This window comes from Cyclopterus lumpus, chromosome 24 (assembly GCF_009769545.1).
Source record: "Cyclopterus lumpus isolate fCycLum1 chromosome 24, fCycLum1.pri, whole genome shotgun sequence".
NCBI lineage: Eukaryota > Metazoa > Chordata > Actinopteri > Perciformes > Cyclopteridae > Cyclopterus > Cyclopterus lumpus.
The window spans coordinates 11370066-11387486 of NC_046989.1; the positions used below are offsets into that span (position 1 = coordinate 11370066).

General features: G+C 40.3%; 2 protein-coding genes across 6 annotated transcripts in view; one reads left to right on the plus strand and one right to left on the minus strand.

Annotated features, from left to right (window-relative positions):
* Positions 1-795: 795 nt before the first annotated feature.
* Positions 796-4326, minus strand: cep57l1 (centrosomal protein 57, like 1). 4 transcript variants are annotated; one of them, XM_034526930.1, is made up of 11 exons: positions 4103-4326; positions 3435-3606; positions 3137-3325; positions 2924-3045; positions 2643-2756; positions 2473-2550; positions 2123-2212; positions 1947-2021; positions 1592-1854; positions 1339-1429; positions 796-1178 (listed from the first exon to the last, which is right to left on the minus strand). In XM_034526930.1, exons 1-11 carry the CDS (start codon positions 4121-4123, stop codon positions 972-974), a joined length of 1422 nt encoding a protein of 473 aa, XP_034382821.1. In that variant the 5' UTR covers positions 4124-4326; the 3' UTR covers positions 796-971. The 4 variants fall into 4 exon arrangements, with proteins under 4 accessions (XP_034382821.1, XP_034382819.1, XP_034382818.1 ...); XM_034526928.1 differs by having other exon boundaries at positions 1339-1480; XM_034526927.1 differs by lacking the exon at positions 4103-4326 and adding an exon at positions 3716-4032 and having other exon boundaries at positions 1339-1480.
* A 1833-nt stretch (positions 4327-6159) lies between these two features.
* sesn1 (sestrin 1) overlaps positions 6160-17421 on the plus strand; it is a 46609-nt gene continuing 35347 nt past the window's right edge. The window contains exons 1-2 of one of the 2 annotated variants that reach the window (XM_034528378.1): positions 6160-6430; positions 7624-7934. In XM_034528378.1, coding sequence (XP_034384269.1) covers positions 7665-7934 — 270 coding nt within the window. In that variant the 5' untranslated portion in view covers positions 6160-6430; positions 7624-7664. Of the gene's footprint in view, positions 6431-7453; positions 7935-17421 lie in introns of those variants that run through there. The other variant, XM_034528377.1, reaches the window with a different exon arrangement.

Sequence of the window (17421 nt, forward strand, 5' to 3'; positions counted from 1 at the left end):
TGACTAAACCACTGTTGGTGGTATAGGAAAGTGACAGATTAGCTTTATGTAATTTTGCTCATCAATGTGACCTGATGAGACAATATACATGTTGACCGAGGCCTGATAATGCCGGAATGTTGTGAGGCAGCATGTGATTGTTCATCCCATAAAAGGTAGTTGACTCAAATAAACAGAGAGCAAAGAAAAGGTGTACAATAAAGAAGAGTAATAGCTATCATTGATGAATTTGAGAGAATGTGGCAGTTTTGGCCGTGTAAAATAGCAAAATCCTGTTGAAAAAAAAAAAAAGCAGTTCCTCCCACTTGTGCACAGCAATAAAAACCACATCCTTGTCTTGTGGTCAGGGCGACATTTACTCAGCTGTCCAGCCTCCTGCTGGAACAGTTTACACAGCATTTTGGTCCATTTGTAAGACAGACGGTTCGAGACAGAAGGAGCTTGATGCTGCATGCAAATCATAAAGTTGTGTCTTATAATACACATGCAATGATATGGAGTAAAAGCCTTCATGTTTGTAAAATAAAGATAGTATGTATGCCACCTAGTGGTTCTAAATATGAATTACAATTGGTGGTGTAGGGTTGGAGAAAAAACATTTGTGCTGGCAGAAGTAAAATGGGAACCAAACTATTTGTTTAAATATGCAGAGAGAATAAGCTTTATTAGAATTTGAAAATATAAAAATAGATTACTCCAGCTTCATTTGAGATGAGACAGGATGAGGTCATGATTAATAAACTATACACCCTCTATCTATGTATGTGAAAAATGAAAAAAACATTTAAGTCAAACAACCATTGCTTAATAGGTTTTATGAGTACATGAATACATTATAATATAATACATTATCAACCCCTTTGTGTATTACCTCTACGTCCCAGAGGCCATTTGAAGAGTGGGACAAACAGGCTGAAGGGAACCAAAGGGAGTCTTGTTGTTCAACCAGCTGTAGTATCAAAGCCCGGACCTCATGTTTCCCAGAAGAGGTCATCTTGTTTTAGGCCGTTTCTGAACTTCTGGGTCTCTCTAAGAAGCTGCAGGTTATTGTGAGTGGTCCCACCTTTTTTTCCCTTACTCTTAGCCTTAACAGGAGAGGGAACAGGTGGTTTAATCCCACTCAACTTCTTAGCTGTGTGTTGCTCAGCACACGGCTGGCTCTGAGTCAATTTATGGACCTGTGCAGGAGCCGAAGAGAGCAATATTAGTAACATAACTTACGTACACAATTAGGGATGGAGATCAGCTGGCACTACAAACAGACACTGGATATACTTAAATATGTTCACACATCTACAAAGCCTGCCGCTGGACTGTACCTAGTGATGGTTCACGTACCGTCTGCTGGTGTTTGCGGAGCTTTGTGATCTGAGCTCCTTTCTCCTCGATCCTGGCAACCGACCTCTCCAGTTCTTTCTGCAGATCCTGCCTGTTGCAATGTTGGGTTACATCTATCTGTTGCAGCAATTCTTGATGCTCACTGACAAAAACAAACCGCGCACACAGACAGATTATTAAATGTGTAAAATAATAATAATAATAATAATAATAATAATAATAATAATAATAATACAACAAAAAGCTTACTCACAAGCTCATTTGTCCTAGCTCGTCCTGGAGAGCCAAGAGCAGGTCAGAAAGTGAGCCCAGTGGCTGATCTGCTTGTACGGGATCCCCATCAGGCTGGTAAAAGGTGGTGGAAGATGAAGCAAAGTCCCTTTGGAGGCTTTTCTTAGCTCCACTAGCAGACCTGTGCAGTGTGCTCACTCGTTCACACAGTTGGGGCTGATGGTGCTTCATCATGTGAAGTATACTTTGTACGTTGGCGTGCACTGAATGGCTCGGGCTTGTCGACTGTGACAGGGGAAGAACATTTTGATGAATGAAAAGAAATCAACAAAAGGGAAAGAGTTAATAATGCATGTTGTTTTTAGAGACTGGCTTACCGTTCCAGCAACAAATGGCATTGTTTTGTGCCTTGGGCCCCTTGGTGATGTCAGCTCATTCTGTCTGGAGGATTTCTGAGGTAAGAGACAGCTTTTATCACTACCATGTGCAAACAAATGTTTTTCTCATTGTTTAAATACAGGCAGTTAATTCGCTTTATCAGTAAGAAAAGTACCTTGCTGGTCTTTTTTGTTTTTTTCTTTGGCTGCATTTCTTCAGCAGTTGGCACAGACAATCGAAGGTTGATGTCCAACTCCTTCTGAAGCTGTGGACATGGAAATAGCCTGTTTTTTTTTCTTTTTCAAGATTCTTTGATGGCATTTCACCATTATTAGACGGTAAGTTTTATGCAATTTAAAACTAAATACCTTTGATACGTAGTAAAATGTATGGCACTTTGATTTGTTAAATATTGCGTACTTTTTCTGCATGTTTAGGTTAAGGCGAATTAAAAAACTAAAGTGTAAATGTAGATTTTGTGTCATTTATTAGATGATCTGAAAACTTGAGCGTGTGTGGACCGACCTTGTTGGCTTTTTCCTGCACAAGTTTACGCTCATGCTCTTCTTTCAGCAGTTTTTGCTCCAGAATGGCAAGCTTCGTCTGAATGCAAAATAGCATTACAATTGTGTCATTCAGCTTGTGATGGTTAGAATAATCAAGTGTAACATTTTTTTTTTTAAACTGTAAATAACCTCTGCCAGAGTTTGTGTCTGACTCAATTTGAGACAATCTGATTCGAGTTTCTCCAGCTTATCCCGCTGACATTGGGTGTTTGAGCTGCATGGCTGCTGGATTTGCAGTGAAGCCTGAAACAAATATATGTTTATTTAGAAACATACATTTTTAAATCAAACTTGTTATAAAAGATATTGAGCATGTTTTACAGACTCATCACCTTTTCTCTATAATATAATATGCCTATAGTTTTAGGGTCTAACATTTGTTTCTTTCAGTTTGTAAGCTTTTGGACAACCTGATTCTCCACGAGGACATTGCTCTCCTTCTTAGCGTTTTCAACCATCTTTTTCATGTAGACTAGCTGCTTCTCAAGGACCTTACACCGAGCCTCTGCAGATTGCCGCTTTGAGTCCAGCTCTGTTATTATAAACACAGACACTACTATTAGAAGAAAACTACAGAAAAGACATTTGCATTGGCCTTTCCCTCAGCCGCTTCCATCACTTACCTTTCTTGCCAGAGTCATCTGTGATAGGCAGGCCAGCTGCTGGTCGACTGGGCACAGTGTAAGACTCTGTAACCTCCTTATGCCTCTGAGTATCATGGGAGAATTGACTATAGCTCTTCTCGGCTTGCTTTCTTTCCAGCTCCAACCGCCTGATTTTCTCCTGCAGGGTCTTCAGAGCGTCAACAACAGCTGAAGAGGAGTAAACGAGAACAGAAAGGCGTACCTGGTAATTGCAGTAGGTGGATACAACAAAAACATGTCATGAGACGAGAAGATTGAAATAATGGCTGTGCCATACCTGTGCTGTCAATATTAAGTTTGGTCTGGGACCCCCGAGGGCTGTTCAGCTGTGGGTCCATGCTGCTGGATGAGTATACAGGGAACTCAAGCTGTCTTGCCATTGGTAATATCCTGTTTGGAGGCTGGTAATAGCTCCCGATGTAACTGTTTTTTGAGGGCGAGTCGAAAGTCTACAGACAAAAACAGAAGGAATAATTGAAATTCACATTAGCTGGAACCAGAAACGGTCACTATTTTCCCATGTGAAGGATCTGGCGTTAACTGGTAAACTAACGTTACCTGGATAGAGCTAACCAATCCATCCTTTACGTACTCTACTGTACACAAGTGTAGTAACCTAGCGTTATGCATCAAGAGGCGGTTTTGCTAACAAGACCACTGTTTAAACTCAAATAATCTTCATTTCAAAATTGCTGATGTTCACGTCACGTAAACGAAACTAAAACAAATTTGGTTGACAAAACACGCGAAGATAATGCATTATCTCAGCATAAAGCAGTAACGCCCTTTGCAACTGCAAGCGAAGCCAGATAAACGTAAGAAAACCGCGTCGCTCCTTCAGTTAACCGCGGCTCGCGAAGACAGCGAAGGTAAACAAAGCTAAAGCTAGCTTAAAGCTAACGTGCGAGCCACATTCGCGGACAACGGCTGATTTGCAAACGTTACCTGGTCGTGATAAGTCTCCATTGTGTGACATTGAAGTTGGTTCTCGTTTCTAAACTAATCATGTGTTTGTGTATATTAATATTCTCCGACTGCTAACGGATGTATTCGAGTGGCTCAGTTGACCTGAACGCTTCCTGTCACATCGGGCAGTCCGGACTTTTTAAATTTCCCTCCCACAGAGGTTCCGCCTGCGCACTGCGTCCTCCCCTTAGGCCCCCCTTAGGCTTCCTTAGGCCCGCTCCTGCCCCGCTAAGGCCTCAAACCCTGAACCCTCAGGGACTCTCTGGCGTCACCTCTTAAGTAGTTGAGCGTGAGAGTCTGTTGAAATGGTGTAAACACGAATGGGACAGCACTTTGCTGCAACATATCACGTTACCACAACATATAGTGTCCAATTGTGGGTATTTATTTTATACTTTCACTCCCTGATTTGAACAAGTTCCAGGCTTTGCCCTCCACAAAATGAGAGGTAATTTCAAATAATCTATCTTTGTCAAAACAGCTGCAATAACAAAATGAAATATTTGATGAATAAATAAATAGATTTCCTCTGATTTCTTGTGTTTTTATGTTCCATCTTTAATCCTTAATGTTATTTACGAGCCTGAACACACCCATGGATCATCCTTGTGGTTTACCTTTTTTCTTTATATTTCCATGCTTCCAGTGTGTAGTTACGTTGTTAACGTCACATTACTGAGAATTGTGGGTAATTCCCTTGAGCAAAGTCTGCATCTAACGTTAACTTACGGAAGGGTTCATAAAGGGCTCACAATGTCTGCCAGTGGGACAGCCTCAAAGTCCGTGAGTACATAAGGGTCGAGATTGGGCCAAACAGTCTATGATCCTCCCCATAGTGTGTATGATCCTCCCCAACTTCCTCTAGACTGTTACACTACTTTTACTGCATGAGTGTATGAACAATGTTTAAAATAAATACTTGATGATATCTGTTGAAGGTTTTATCACAGAGACATCATCTGGAACTTTTATATAATGTAGATACAATTATACTACTACCCTTAAAAACCAGCACAAGCAAGATTACATTGAATGTTGTAGAATAAGAAATGATTTAATAAATTAAAGAATTTAATATATACTAACACGTTGGCAAGTTGTCTATTTGTCATCATGAAGAAGCTTACAAAAGTGATCTGTTGTAGATTGAGTGCTGCGGATGCCCACAGTGTTTGTAATACTCTTCAAGAAAATCTAAAAACAATAAAAAATCTTAAACTGTTGGCAGAAATGTAAATCAGAGTTCTAGCCAGGATTTGAAAAACTTTGAAGGTCTGAAATCCTGCATCAAGCTATCATGCATTCAACGTATTTTTGCCTGGTTTGGTGAGAATAATGACTAACCAGTAGGCTTTCAGACATGTGTAGTTATTTGATAATGTCCAGACACATTGCTGAAAAAGTATCAAGTTTATATTTTTAGAATGTAAAAGTTACAAAAAATCTTTTCTTTTAAGTGAAGAAAACATTCCCGCCAAAGTCAACACAGATGGCATAATAAATATAAACAAAATCACCAGGACATGACCTCAGTGTTGGTCATGTGAAAAACAGACCTCAAGGCTGCAAACATGGGAAGGCGGAGTACATTATAGTATGCAGAGACATGCCCACTTTCACAACAACAACAACTGATGACGCTATTTTCTGATCACTGGCTATTGTCTGTAAGTAAAGTGTCTTTACTCAGTAAATCAATCAATCACCCTGGAATACCAATTTTTCATTTTTCACCATTTAGAAATGCTTTAGGTTTGCGGTTTCCTCTGCAGATTTATGCATCTTTTGTCCCGAACATAGACATTTATTACATGGCACACCAGAATCCAAATAAAACTTGGTTCAGACAATGTATTTCAGTGTTGACATTGATAGTTTTTGCCTGCTTATAATATTTAACTGGCATTGACCGTCTAAGTGTGTAGTTTGGCAGAAACGAATCAAATGGAAATGTACAATATCTCTCTCTCTCTCTCTCTCTCTCTCTCTCCCCGTCTCTCTCCCTGCCGACAAACAAGAGAAGGGGAGCTGCTCTATGTATGATGGGAGATGTAGTTCTTAAAGTCTACCATGTAAAGCACTCACCGAACATGGAGAACTCCGCTCCAACCAATCACTTGTCAGAATCCTCACTGCTCCAGCCTAGATTGCCCCAGAACTCCTCTCATTGGCCGGCCTTTTCTGCCAATCAAATCTTTCCCCTCAAGTTGTTGCTTCTGTCGTTTCTACCCCGGGACTAACGTTCCTGGTCAGTGCTGTGGCAAGACGTCCCGTAGCAGAAGACCTGCACCTTAGAATGTGGATAAAGTGAGTATTTGAGAATGACACTTTTTGTGTTTGGTCCAGAGTGAAAGGTTTTAGTGTAGGAATGTGTTGTTGGTGCCGTTGTTGTTGTACTTTAACGGTGTCTTTGTTAACGGGCAGCTTGAAAGCCTTGACACGAAAGGAAGCCAGAGAGCGATTGAATGGACTCAAAACCTGACAAGTTGCGGATTTGTATATTGTCAGTCTAATATTTATATATATAGTCATGAACCATAAACCAACATCGCTTGATTGTTATGTGGCAATACCACTATAATTGCTAGATTATGGTGGCTTGTAACATCAGTAAATAATCCGATCTAACGAGGTGTTTTTTCATGGAAATTGGTAACCGACCAAATACCAATATTACCATTTTAAGTATGATCTGAGTTTAAATCCTGACTGTCACTTTTTTATTTGTGGCCAATACCGATATTTGAGAGTTTACAAATCAGACAACCGATAGATACTTCGTCTGATATTTTTGTTGATATTCTTTAGACTACATATATAAAATGCAATATGTTAAAATAGTTTTCTCAATACTATTATTATACTATTACTCTTGTATATATACCTTTTCATATGTGATATAGTTTTGTTAGCAAGCAATTCAAAATAATATTGTATTTTGGCATACATTCTTGCATCAATGTGATGCCAGATTTGTCTTAATTAATATGATGGATTATTTAAAAAAACGACATCCCTGTCTGGTTATTTTATCCGTAAACAGTTTTTCATGTGATTCCAAGAAATAGTACATAGATATACTAAGATATGCTGTACAGTATATTGGAATACAAATACTGTATTGATTGAGAAATTATCATTATGCACATCGCTTTTATTGATATTTTACAGTTGAATAATATACTTGTAAGAGCTCCTTGTATGTAATTGCAATTTGAAAACAAATTTCTGACATTTATGTTTTTTTAATTTCTTGTTCCTTATTGGCTAACATATCTGTCATAAGCTAATATCGGGCAATAAATACTATTGCCCGATATTAGCTTATGACAGATATATCGTATCAGCACATGTCAGTCAATCAGTCGGGCTCTAACTTCTGCTACGCTGTTTGATACAAATAACATTATAGGTGCTCACTCATAGTTTCCCATTAGTATAACATAACATTTTGTTTTGTTTAATGCTGATACATAAACAATGTGTTATTTGTTGCATAGCCTGTTGTAAGATAGCACAAACGTTAGTCCGACATCAAAAGATGGAAGTGCAGGTCCAGGAGTCTTTGGGGAGATGGAACGGGCTTGGCAGCCGGGATGCCATCTCCAGATCTGAAGCCATGGAGAACATCCGCCAGGACGTCATGAGGAAAGTGGAGGTCATCAGGCCCATACCACTGTCACCCCCAGCCTCAGGAAGCTGTCCCAACAGTGACCTGAATGACATCCTGGCTCACCTCCTCATGCTCTCCAAACGGTGTCCCTTTGACGACGTCAAGGAGCGATGCATTCGGCTTCTACAGGGCGTCCAGGTAGGAGATCCATAGTTTATAATATGGTCCCACTGAGCATCTTGTTCTATATTGCATTAAGCTGCACAAGGCTGTCGCATGTCCATACTAGTGCTTATGGTATTGTTCTGCGACTATCTGCTCCTCTCTTCGCCTCTTCATAAGCATTGCAAACATTGTGGTTGAATCAGAACGTTTTGTGGATTACATTCAATGACACGACGAGACACCATGAACTCATTAACGCGTAAACATTACAAGAACCAAGGATTTAACAATCTTCTGGTCTAAGTTTGGTGCAATATTACAAGGAATGGGGCTTGCTGAAGGGGAAACAAAATGTCACAACAATCAGACATCATATCCGTCTATCGGCTACAATCAATGTCAGCACTATCAGTATGCCATGCAGTTTTTAATGTTATTTCAGATTTGGTGGGGTTTTAATTTGGATTCAGGTCACAGCATGAAGCCACATTTTATTTTGTATTCATGTTGTGGTCAATTCTTTCTGAAACAGCCTTCGTATAAGACATTGACAGGACTTAAAATAATGTATATTCATGGTTATTATGTTCTGATGATTAATGTTGAGATTATTATATTTCCTTTTCGCAGAGAACAAAACAATACATTTTTCCAGAATTTACCCCGGTGTTAGCTGTGGCCGGTTCCACTTAATGAGTCCTCTATTAAGAGGCAAAACTAAGCGTGACAACTTTTGATGTCCTGACATGTTTGGTATTCTGAGGAAATAGACTGATGGGCATTGGCATTAATTCCTGTTTGTGCGGAAGTGTTTTTCGGAAGATGGTGGAGAGGGGCAGAGAGAGAGATGAGAGAGGGAGAAAGCTGCTTTGCGGGTTTAGCAGAGGACCATGGTACACACCGTCTGGGATTTTTGAATTATGCTAAGCTGCATTTGCTGTGGGTTTGCCAAAGGGTGCAGTTATGAGCCCATTGTGGCAGCTCTTGTCTTCCTAGTTCCACGGTGGAAGACCCCCTGACCCACACACACACACACACACACACACACACACACACACACACACACACACACACACACACACACACACACACACACACACACACACACACACACACACACACACACACACACACACACACACACACACACACATATATACATACAAACACACACACACACCTTTCTCATGTTGTGAGGGATGGAGGGGGGTAAGGGAGGGGGGCTTGGCTCAGACGGACCTCTAATACCAGCCGATCCGCTGATTAAAGACAAAATCTTTCAAAGCAGACAGTCCTTTCCTCATGGCAACCCCCTTCCTCTAAAGAGGAAGGCCTCCTGCCTGGTGAGAATAATGTCTCTTAATATCCTCATAGCTTGCATAAATTTGGCCTGGAACTATGTTTGGCTAGTTTATTGCGCTATTGTGCATATTCACTGTATATAATTGCACATTTTATCATCTGTGAGAGAAAATCCAATAATAATTTTAAAAAGAAAGAATGCCCTTGTACATGGGTAGGCATGAAACAAATCTAATTCTATGCACTCGTATAGAGTAGATACCTTAAATAGTATGCGTTAGTACATGAAAGAATATGATAATCCCTATTGGCACGCACACATTTAAAGCAATAATTTGTCATTTTGGGAAAAACAATAATTCCATTTCTTATATATTGCCAGCTAGCTTAATTTAGCAATAAGACTGTCTCTCTCTGTATGTAACAAATGTTGCATACCATCACCTACAGAGAATTACAGTAGGGAATTCTCCAGAGCCCACAAATGAGCATGTTTTCTGAGATTGGGAGAAATTGGATTGCCTCTTAACATGTCAACATCAAGCTGGAGGCTTATAGCTGACGGTGCTCATGACTTTTACACTTTTTTATTTGCTTTTCTTTGGACAGAGCCAGGCTAGCTCTTTCTCCATGTTTACAATCTTTGTGCTAAGCTATGCTAACAGGCTTATGTCTGTAGCCTAATATTTTGTGGTCGGATATACAGTAAGATTGGTTTTGATCTTCTCCTCTAACTCTTTGCATTTACCAAAATGTCAAACTATTAAGACAAGTGTGTTGATACGCACTGGAAACACTTTGGTCATTTCCCCACACTTATAAGCATAAATAAAGGCATAGTTTTAATTCTGTTACAATTGTTTTACCATATCCTATAATAGTTGAGGAACACAGTCCCTTCTCTGGTCCTAGCAGTTACATTTTTTATGTAAACTGAGTCTTTGCTCCTTTTCAAGCTGTGTTCACAGTGAAAGGAATGGGCTTGAATGTTTGCTGTGTTATGTTGCCCCAATATTTCTGAGGTCAAGGGTTATGGGGCCATGGCTGAAAATAGGGTTCCATGTGCCTGGAGAGAGGTTGGGTTCCCATATGCTGTTCTTGTGCAAAAATCTGCCGAGGTGAACATACAAGGGTAAAAATCGCTTAACTTTGCAATCCTGCGAAATGGTCAGTATACACAGACGGCATTGCAGGGCTTGACGTCAGTGAGCTTACTTTATCTCATGCATATAGGAACACAGGATAACGATGGTGAAGAGAAATACACACAAACCAAGAGAGACAATAGTGTTTGTTCTGAGTCTATAAAAGGGGTGGGCAGACTCCATCGTCCTTTCTTTTCTCCGGTCACCATGTCCCCACGCTGGATGAAAGGAGTCCAGTCTTGGGCTGCTTGACAGAGACAGAGAGGGGTTTCTTTGTGTTATGTAATTACTCCATTGAGTTAGCCTTCTACCCTAACTTAAATTAAGAGCCTTTCTCAAAAGATCAACCTTTTTATTGTGTGCAGGCTGGTGCTGCTCAGATTTGTCCTCATCTCCAGCCTCTGTAGTAGAGAACGTACAGTAAATACCACATGGAATTAGTGTCTCTTTGAATCTGAGTCAGTCCAGTTCATATGGTCCACTGGCAATGCAGTCCAGTCCATTTTAGGTCTGACTTTTTTTGCTACTAAAACTCAATTTCATTAAAAAGTTTTCGAATCTTACTTTGTTAGTATTGCAGCTTGTTCTACTTCTAAGCCGTTCTTATTCTAATGTCCTAATGCACAATGAATTCAGCATTGTACAGTGCAAAGCCCCAGTTTGTGCCTCTTATTTATTATCATAACATTCAAGTCAGAGACTAAGTACTGTTTTTTCTGAAAGATAAATCCCTGCCAATCTTTCTCATAACCCGTGAGTTTTTAGACAACATTAACTAAATTTTTCTGTATTTACAGAATCCTCAAATACTCCTTTGTCCAGAAAGATAAAAGATTAGTTAAGTTGTGAATCTAATTTGTCTCTAATGTTTCCTCATGCAAACAAAGATGGTAAATGTTTTTGGTCAATTAGTATGATGTGAACCAAAAATCTAAATGTTTCAATATCAGGTATATAATATTGGATGTTATTTGCATACATAATACTTTATTTATATTTCATCTCATCTCATTTTGTAATGGACCTAAGTTGACTTTCTAGACCTAAGTTTTTCTCCGATTAAGAGAAAAGCAGTGAATGTTTCAAGCTGATGCTGCTCCTAATTTTTTCACATACTTATTTAGCTAAATGTGGACATTTAGGCTGACTCAGCAGCCCCTTTAATAAACACTTATGTGTGATTAATTAAGTGAAATGGTTTCCTGGATCTGGCCTCCCAGAATAACCCAGAACACATTTCTTGCTCTACATGGAAACTTGGGAGGGTCTCCAGGCCCTCTGAGTTGACATCAGATATTGATCACCTTGCTTCTTCACAATTGATTATTCATGGCGGGTGCATGCGGTCACTCTCATACACGTGGTAAAGGGTGTGCGCCCTCTTTAAATCAGTGTGTCAAGAAAGAAATATGTACGGTTGGACATTTACTGTCATAAAGTCCTCATCTGAAGTGTTTCATCCATTTGAATGTTTTTCTTCCCTTCGCTGAGGGTTTGAGGATGGTGTTTCGTGGTTGCTTGTGCAGTGGGTTAATTCTTTGTGATAGTGTTCCATATTCATTTGTGATCGATTGTAAATTTGGTTTGGTCTTGGAAAGCTTGTTTGTATGAACCAGTCTCAAAGGTGGTGAGGCTATATAAACAAACGTCACTTTTCTTGACAGACAGGAGAGTGGTAAACATTAGTTCACAGTTGTTAACGTTCGTGCTCACTTTCACAGTGACAACAAGTTATCTCCTTTGCAAATGCTTTTGTGCATGAATGTGTGCGTTATGGATACCTTCCTTTTGTGTTCGAGCGTCCTGTATGTGGCAACGTGTTTGTGTTTGTGTGCATGCCTCCAGTCCTACTCCGGGCTACCTCTGCTTACTCTGTAAATAGAGTGAGGAGGGCCCATGGAGAGAGAGCCTGGCGGTCTGGACAGATCTGCTGGATTATGGGCAATCTCTGCTCGAACCAGGTCAGACAAACTGCATGTTGAGGGGGTAGAAAAACCAGCAGCAGCAGCAGCAACAGCAGCAGGCAGTGACCTTTGGCACATTAACTGTACGTTGCACCATGGATATGGAGGATGTGATCGAGAAATAAAGCTGTGGATTTACAGCTGCCAGCCAGCTGAGCAGAGTGATGGGACAGTGTTGATAGGAGCTATCATGTGGGATGTTCATGTAGCTCTTCTTTGATGCACTTTAGCTCATTTTTTATTGCTTTTCAAAGTCTCGATGCACTTTATGGCTGAAGTGATTATTTAATTAATCAATGAGTCATCAACAGTTTATGACAATAGATTAATCATTCCAGCCCATTTCTTTAGCTTTTCCACTATAAGGAGTTGCTGCTTTTCACCGTTTGATATCCTTGTAGACTGAATATTTTTGGGTTTGTAATAGTTTTACCGCACAAAACGAGACAGTTGAAGACATCTTTATACCTGGATTCTTGGAAAGTGTGTTGGACATTTCATAGACCAATGGATTGGTCGATTTAATAAATACATTTATAATGAAACTATTAGTTACAGTTGGTAAGAATTCTAAATTACATCCCTAGTACAATTCACAATATCATCAAATTGAAATTGTTTGGGTTTAATACTTAAACACCACATGTCTTTGAATAAAACTAACAGTGGGCGGATTTCTCAATGTAAATTATTATTATTATTTAAAATCACTAATATTTCAGGAATTTATAATAGATTGCATATATTAAGTATGTCAAATTCACTGCATTGGAAAATAAACTGCAAGAATCTGAGGATTTATTAGAAACCATTTCTAATGTACTAGGAAAGCATACAAACACACAAGCCCCCACTTTGATCCTACAACACCCCCCTTCCAGCCAGTGCAGCATGCTGCCGGCTGTAGACTTGGGAAGACTAGTGAGGAGGGGGAATGTGGGAAGTGTGCAACTAGGTCACTGTCAATCCTGTTGTAAGCCTGAATACATGATTTGAAAATAGCAAAATGGTCCACTTTTTGCTATTATTACACATGCACAGAAATCCAAGAAAACAAATGTCTAAATGTGTTCCTTGTGAGAATCATCAGTCTTCATTTGTTCCACTAAAACATGTATTATCCTGGCACTAAGGAGGGATGGGCTAGTGTTAGGTATGAGCTTTTGCAGAGCCAAAGCAGTCGTCATGGTACCAGCAGCACTGTGTGCAATGATGGGGTGGGTTTGCTTGACACCGTTACTTGGGGTGGGGGTGCTGGCTTGTCTGTGATTTATTTCTGGCATGCTATTCAGGAATTGAGTGGAAGGGAGATGGAATAGTAGGAAATAATTAAAGTGGAAATGTTGCAAAACATGATGTCTACGCACTGAAGGTTGAACAAGCGATGGGGAAAGTGACAGCGATTGAATAGGACATGTCGGCCAAAGAGAGGTGAAGGAGTGAGAACGATAGACGAGGTGGAAAAGTCAGTAACCTCCCAGTAGAAAACGACTCGCAACCCCGAGTCTCCAAGCCTGAATCATTTCCTTAATAAAAAAAGGTACAATATAATATATGTAAATGTCCATAAATCACGGCAAAGATCACTTGGTCAGCCGAGCCCAGATCCTTACATTCCACCATTGCAGTTGTCTCCCTCCTGATCAAGCATACATTCTCCTCATACATCATACAAGCACAAAGACACAAGGCTCAGCTTGTCTCACCCACACACCCTGAGACTGTAGGAGGGGGAGGAGGAGGAGGAGGGGGGTGGAGAGAGGAGGCGAGGCGGAGGACAACAGTAACAAAGTGCTGCAGCAGGAGGTAATATATACAATATTTAATATATACAAACTCTTTGAAGGAGACAAACGCACACAGAAAGTCACATCAATAACAGAGTTGTAGGTCTAGGCTTTTAGTTCAATGTGTGATAATAATAATGGGGCACATTCTCCTGCTCTAATGCTTCAAACTCAGGTAGAGCAGGATTTACTGTGTTGCTCCTATCAGGATCAGATTCAAGAATATAGATAGGGAGATTACATGGTGACAAGGCTCACTCTCTCATTGCCATAATGGGATATTTATAACTTGCATATGAAATTAAAGTTCACAAATTATTTATAAAGTAAAGCTTCTGCTGCTCCATTAGCTCCTATTTTCTCTCTCTCTCTGTTGGTTTAATGTTGCCTGTATAAACTGAAGCTTTTGTAACTGCCCCAAACAGAAGTCATTATAGGTACGTGCCTGAATGTTGAAGAAATCATGTTGATTTCACAGTTTCTTTCTTTTTTCTTTAAGATATCATTGGCCATTTTCACATTTTATTTGACAAAGGACAGTGTAGAAATAGGGAGGAGCCAAGGTGATATGCAGCAAATCCACCTCCATTACATGCATGAGCTGTAACCACGCTGGTGCTCCAGGTTCTATAACGCCTACCCTAAACCGGTTCATCCACAGACACAACTTTAATTTATACTTTTCAGCTCTGTGGACCCCTCTCATCCTCTGAGCATGACAACCACAGGAGTAATAACAACAAAACGGATGCCTCGTATCTCATAGTATTGGGCATGTTGGCTTACTGACATTTACCTTGACACCATCAGAAAAAGCAGTAAGAGCAAAAGTTTAAATAATAAAATCAATGCATGGCTGATTTTCATGGTTTTTAGTAAATACTTTTCCTTTTATGACTAGTCCAAACCTCTCCCAAGGAAAAAGGCCTTCTATCTAATCGAATATTTCCATGAACGTAGGATCCAAATACCAATTTATATTTCAAAGGTGTAGTTTCCATTCCCATACCTTTCTGACCTCGGAACGTGTGGAGGTGAAAAGGTAAGCGTTTTTCTTTCTTTCTTTCTTGACACAACTCTTTCTGTCACTTCTGGTGGTGAGAACAGCACTGTGTCTATATAGACAATAACACGTCTTGAAAGCAGGTTTTTTGCTCAGCTTTGTGTGGCCATTCAGAATGTTTTTTTAACACTTTTGCTGATGCGTCATATGAACCAGTTTTATTCAAATATTCCCCTGGCCATATGGAGCAGCAGAGGTAGTTTGTGATCCCGAGACTACACATAGCCGAGGTGGTTGGGGCTGCATATAGCCTGAAAGGAAGACTATCAAGCTGCCAAGATATGAGAAAATGCCTCCCCTTCTTCCTTAAAATAACCCATAATATGTTTATTTGCAGTTATTCATTTTTATCAATCAAAGACAGCAGTTAAAGTCATAGCTCTTCATACAACATTATTTATTGTCATGTATCATATATGTACATATTTTGTACATATTTTGTTCAATATATGTACACATAAATATATTTTTCTGCGCTCTGACTTAATTGTGTCCCCCTTACTTCTGAAACCAAAGCTCTACCCTGGTGCAGAGGTTTGGATAACCTGGGGAGTATTGAAACCGGGACGCACAAGCACGCACACTCGATAGTCCTATGGAGACGTCCCATTGCCTCGTGCGTTCACCTCCTGGTCTTGAACACTTTCATCTATCGACTTGCATGCCATCTGTTCAGGATTAATTTGATCAAATTCATAAATGAATGATGAAGGTTATCGTCCAGTGGAGGCAGTATTTGGAAGAAGACAAAATCGATATATGCCTTTTATCCTCCACCCTGTTAATGCTTGGCTTTTAACTTCACCCATTGAGCGGCTTCATCATTCACTGAAGCAGCTGCAGTTCAACAGTGTGGACACACGGGGGCACTGTGTACTAGTCTATGGGCTGCTTCTGCTCCCCTCTCAAGTTGCTGGATGGGAATTTTCCATGCACTAGTTTGAATACATGCAATGCTGCGCAGTTTTCCTTTTTGCCCCGGTCACTGGGCATTCATCCAATATATGTGTGTGTGTTTTATTTTTTCTGCATGCTAATGTCTGTCTATGCGTGTGTTGACCTGTTTGCCTGTGGGTGAGTGAGTGAGTGAGTGAGAGTGTGTGTGTGTGTGTGTGTGTGTGTGTGTGTGTGTGTGCGTGTGTGTGTGTGTGTGTGTGTGTGTTGTGTTGTTTGTTTACAGGTCTTGAGAGATTTATAGCAGTGAGCATGCAGCCTTTAGAGGCATCTGCGGATCAGGTCACAAAGCATGAATAGCCCAGTGGCTGCGGTCCAGACCTCAGTCTTGAGGTAGCCCCTATTAGGATACAAACCACACAGGCTCAACACCAGGCATAGCCAGCTGGAATACACAAACAAAATATTAAGAAACACTTGCTCCAGTTCTGATCAGGAAATATTGTGTGCCCACTGAAGGAGGAAAGCTGTGATTCTTTATCGATTGACTTCATGTTTCTGCGTTCTACTTGAGCAGAAGATGCTACTGAACAAAAGTATTTGATCAACAAAATAAACCATTTTCATGCTAGATTGATTGTTTAGGTCATTTATCATGCAAATATGTACTGGTTCCAGTTGCTTTTCTCTGTTGTATATCATTGACAACATTTTGTTTGGTTTTGGAGCACATCAAATAAAAAGCCATTTGAAGGCCTCACCTTGAGGTCTGGGACATTGTCAGGGACATTTTTCATTGTTTTTACATTTTATATAGACCAAATGATTTAATTATTTTATCCAAATAAGTGTTAACGTTAGATTATTGTAGCCCTATGCAACACAGGTTTAAATGTTTTTAGAGTTGGTCAGCTATAATGGGTGTGAGTTAACACCCAACTGTATTTGGCCTTGAGAGAAAACATGAAACGTGCAGCAGGACACGTACAATACTCACAAGGTCTTTCGTGCTCACCTCTGTGCACATCAAAGACCCAACACTTTGAGACGTGAGCTGTGGTCAGCACCTGATGGATTGTTTCCCATCGCAGGCATTGTGTGGTGCTGCTCACCAAATGGTGTTGCTTCAGTTTACCCAGTGCCGTGTTGGCTTAGGCCCGGCTATGATGTTGTTTCAGCGTGTGTGGTATTGTTTCAGGCCCAGTGTGGAGCGGTGGAGTAGTATTGTGCTCTTTTCACGGGGGTATTGTCCCCAGCTTATGAATGTATGCTTGTTTATGTTACAGGCCAGTTTGTCAGGACGGTGACAGTTTCACGCTACGGGACCTTCGTGTTCCCACAGTCGTTCACCTCTGACCTCCGCTT

Bases quoted from the DNA above. Each gene is read 5' to 3' on its own strand.
- cep57l1 (XM_034526927.1), bottom strand. From the start codon at position 3,787: ATGCATAACGCTAGGTTACTACACTTGTGTACAGTAGAGTACGTAAAG. The intron at 3,326-3,434 runs GTATGGCACAGC...ACTCCTCTTCAG, and splicing joins ACTTAATATTGACAGCACAG to CTGTTGTTGACGCTCTGAAG. The intron at 3,046-3,136 runs GTAAGTGATGGA...TTATAATAACAG, and splicing joins AGATGACTCTGGCAAGAAAG to AGCTGGACTCAAAGCGGCAA.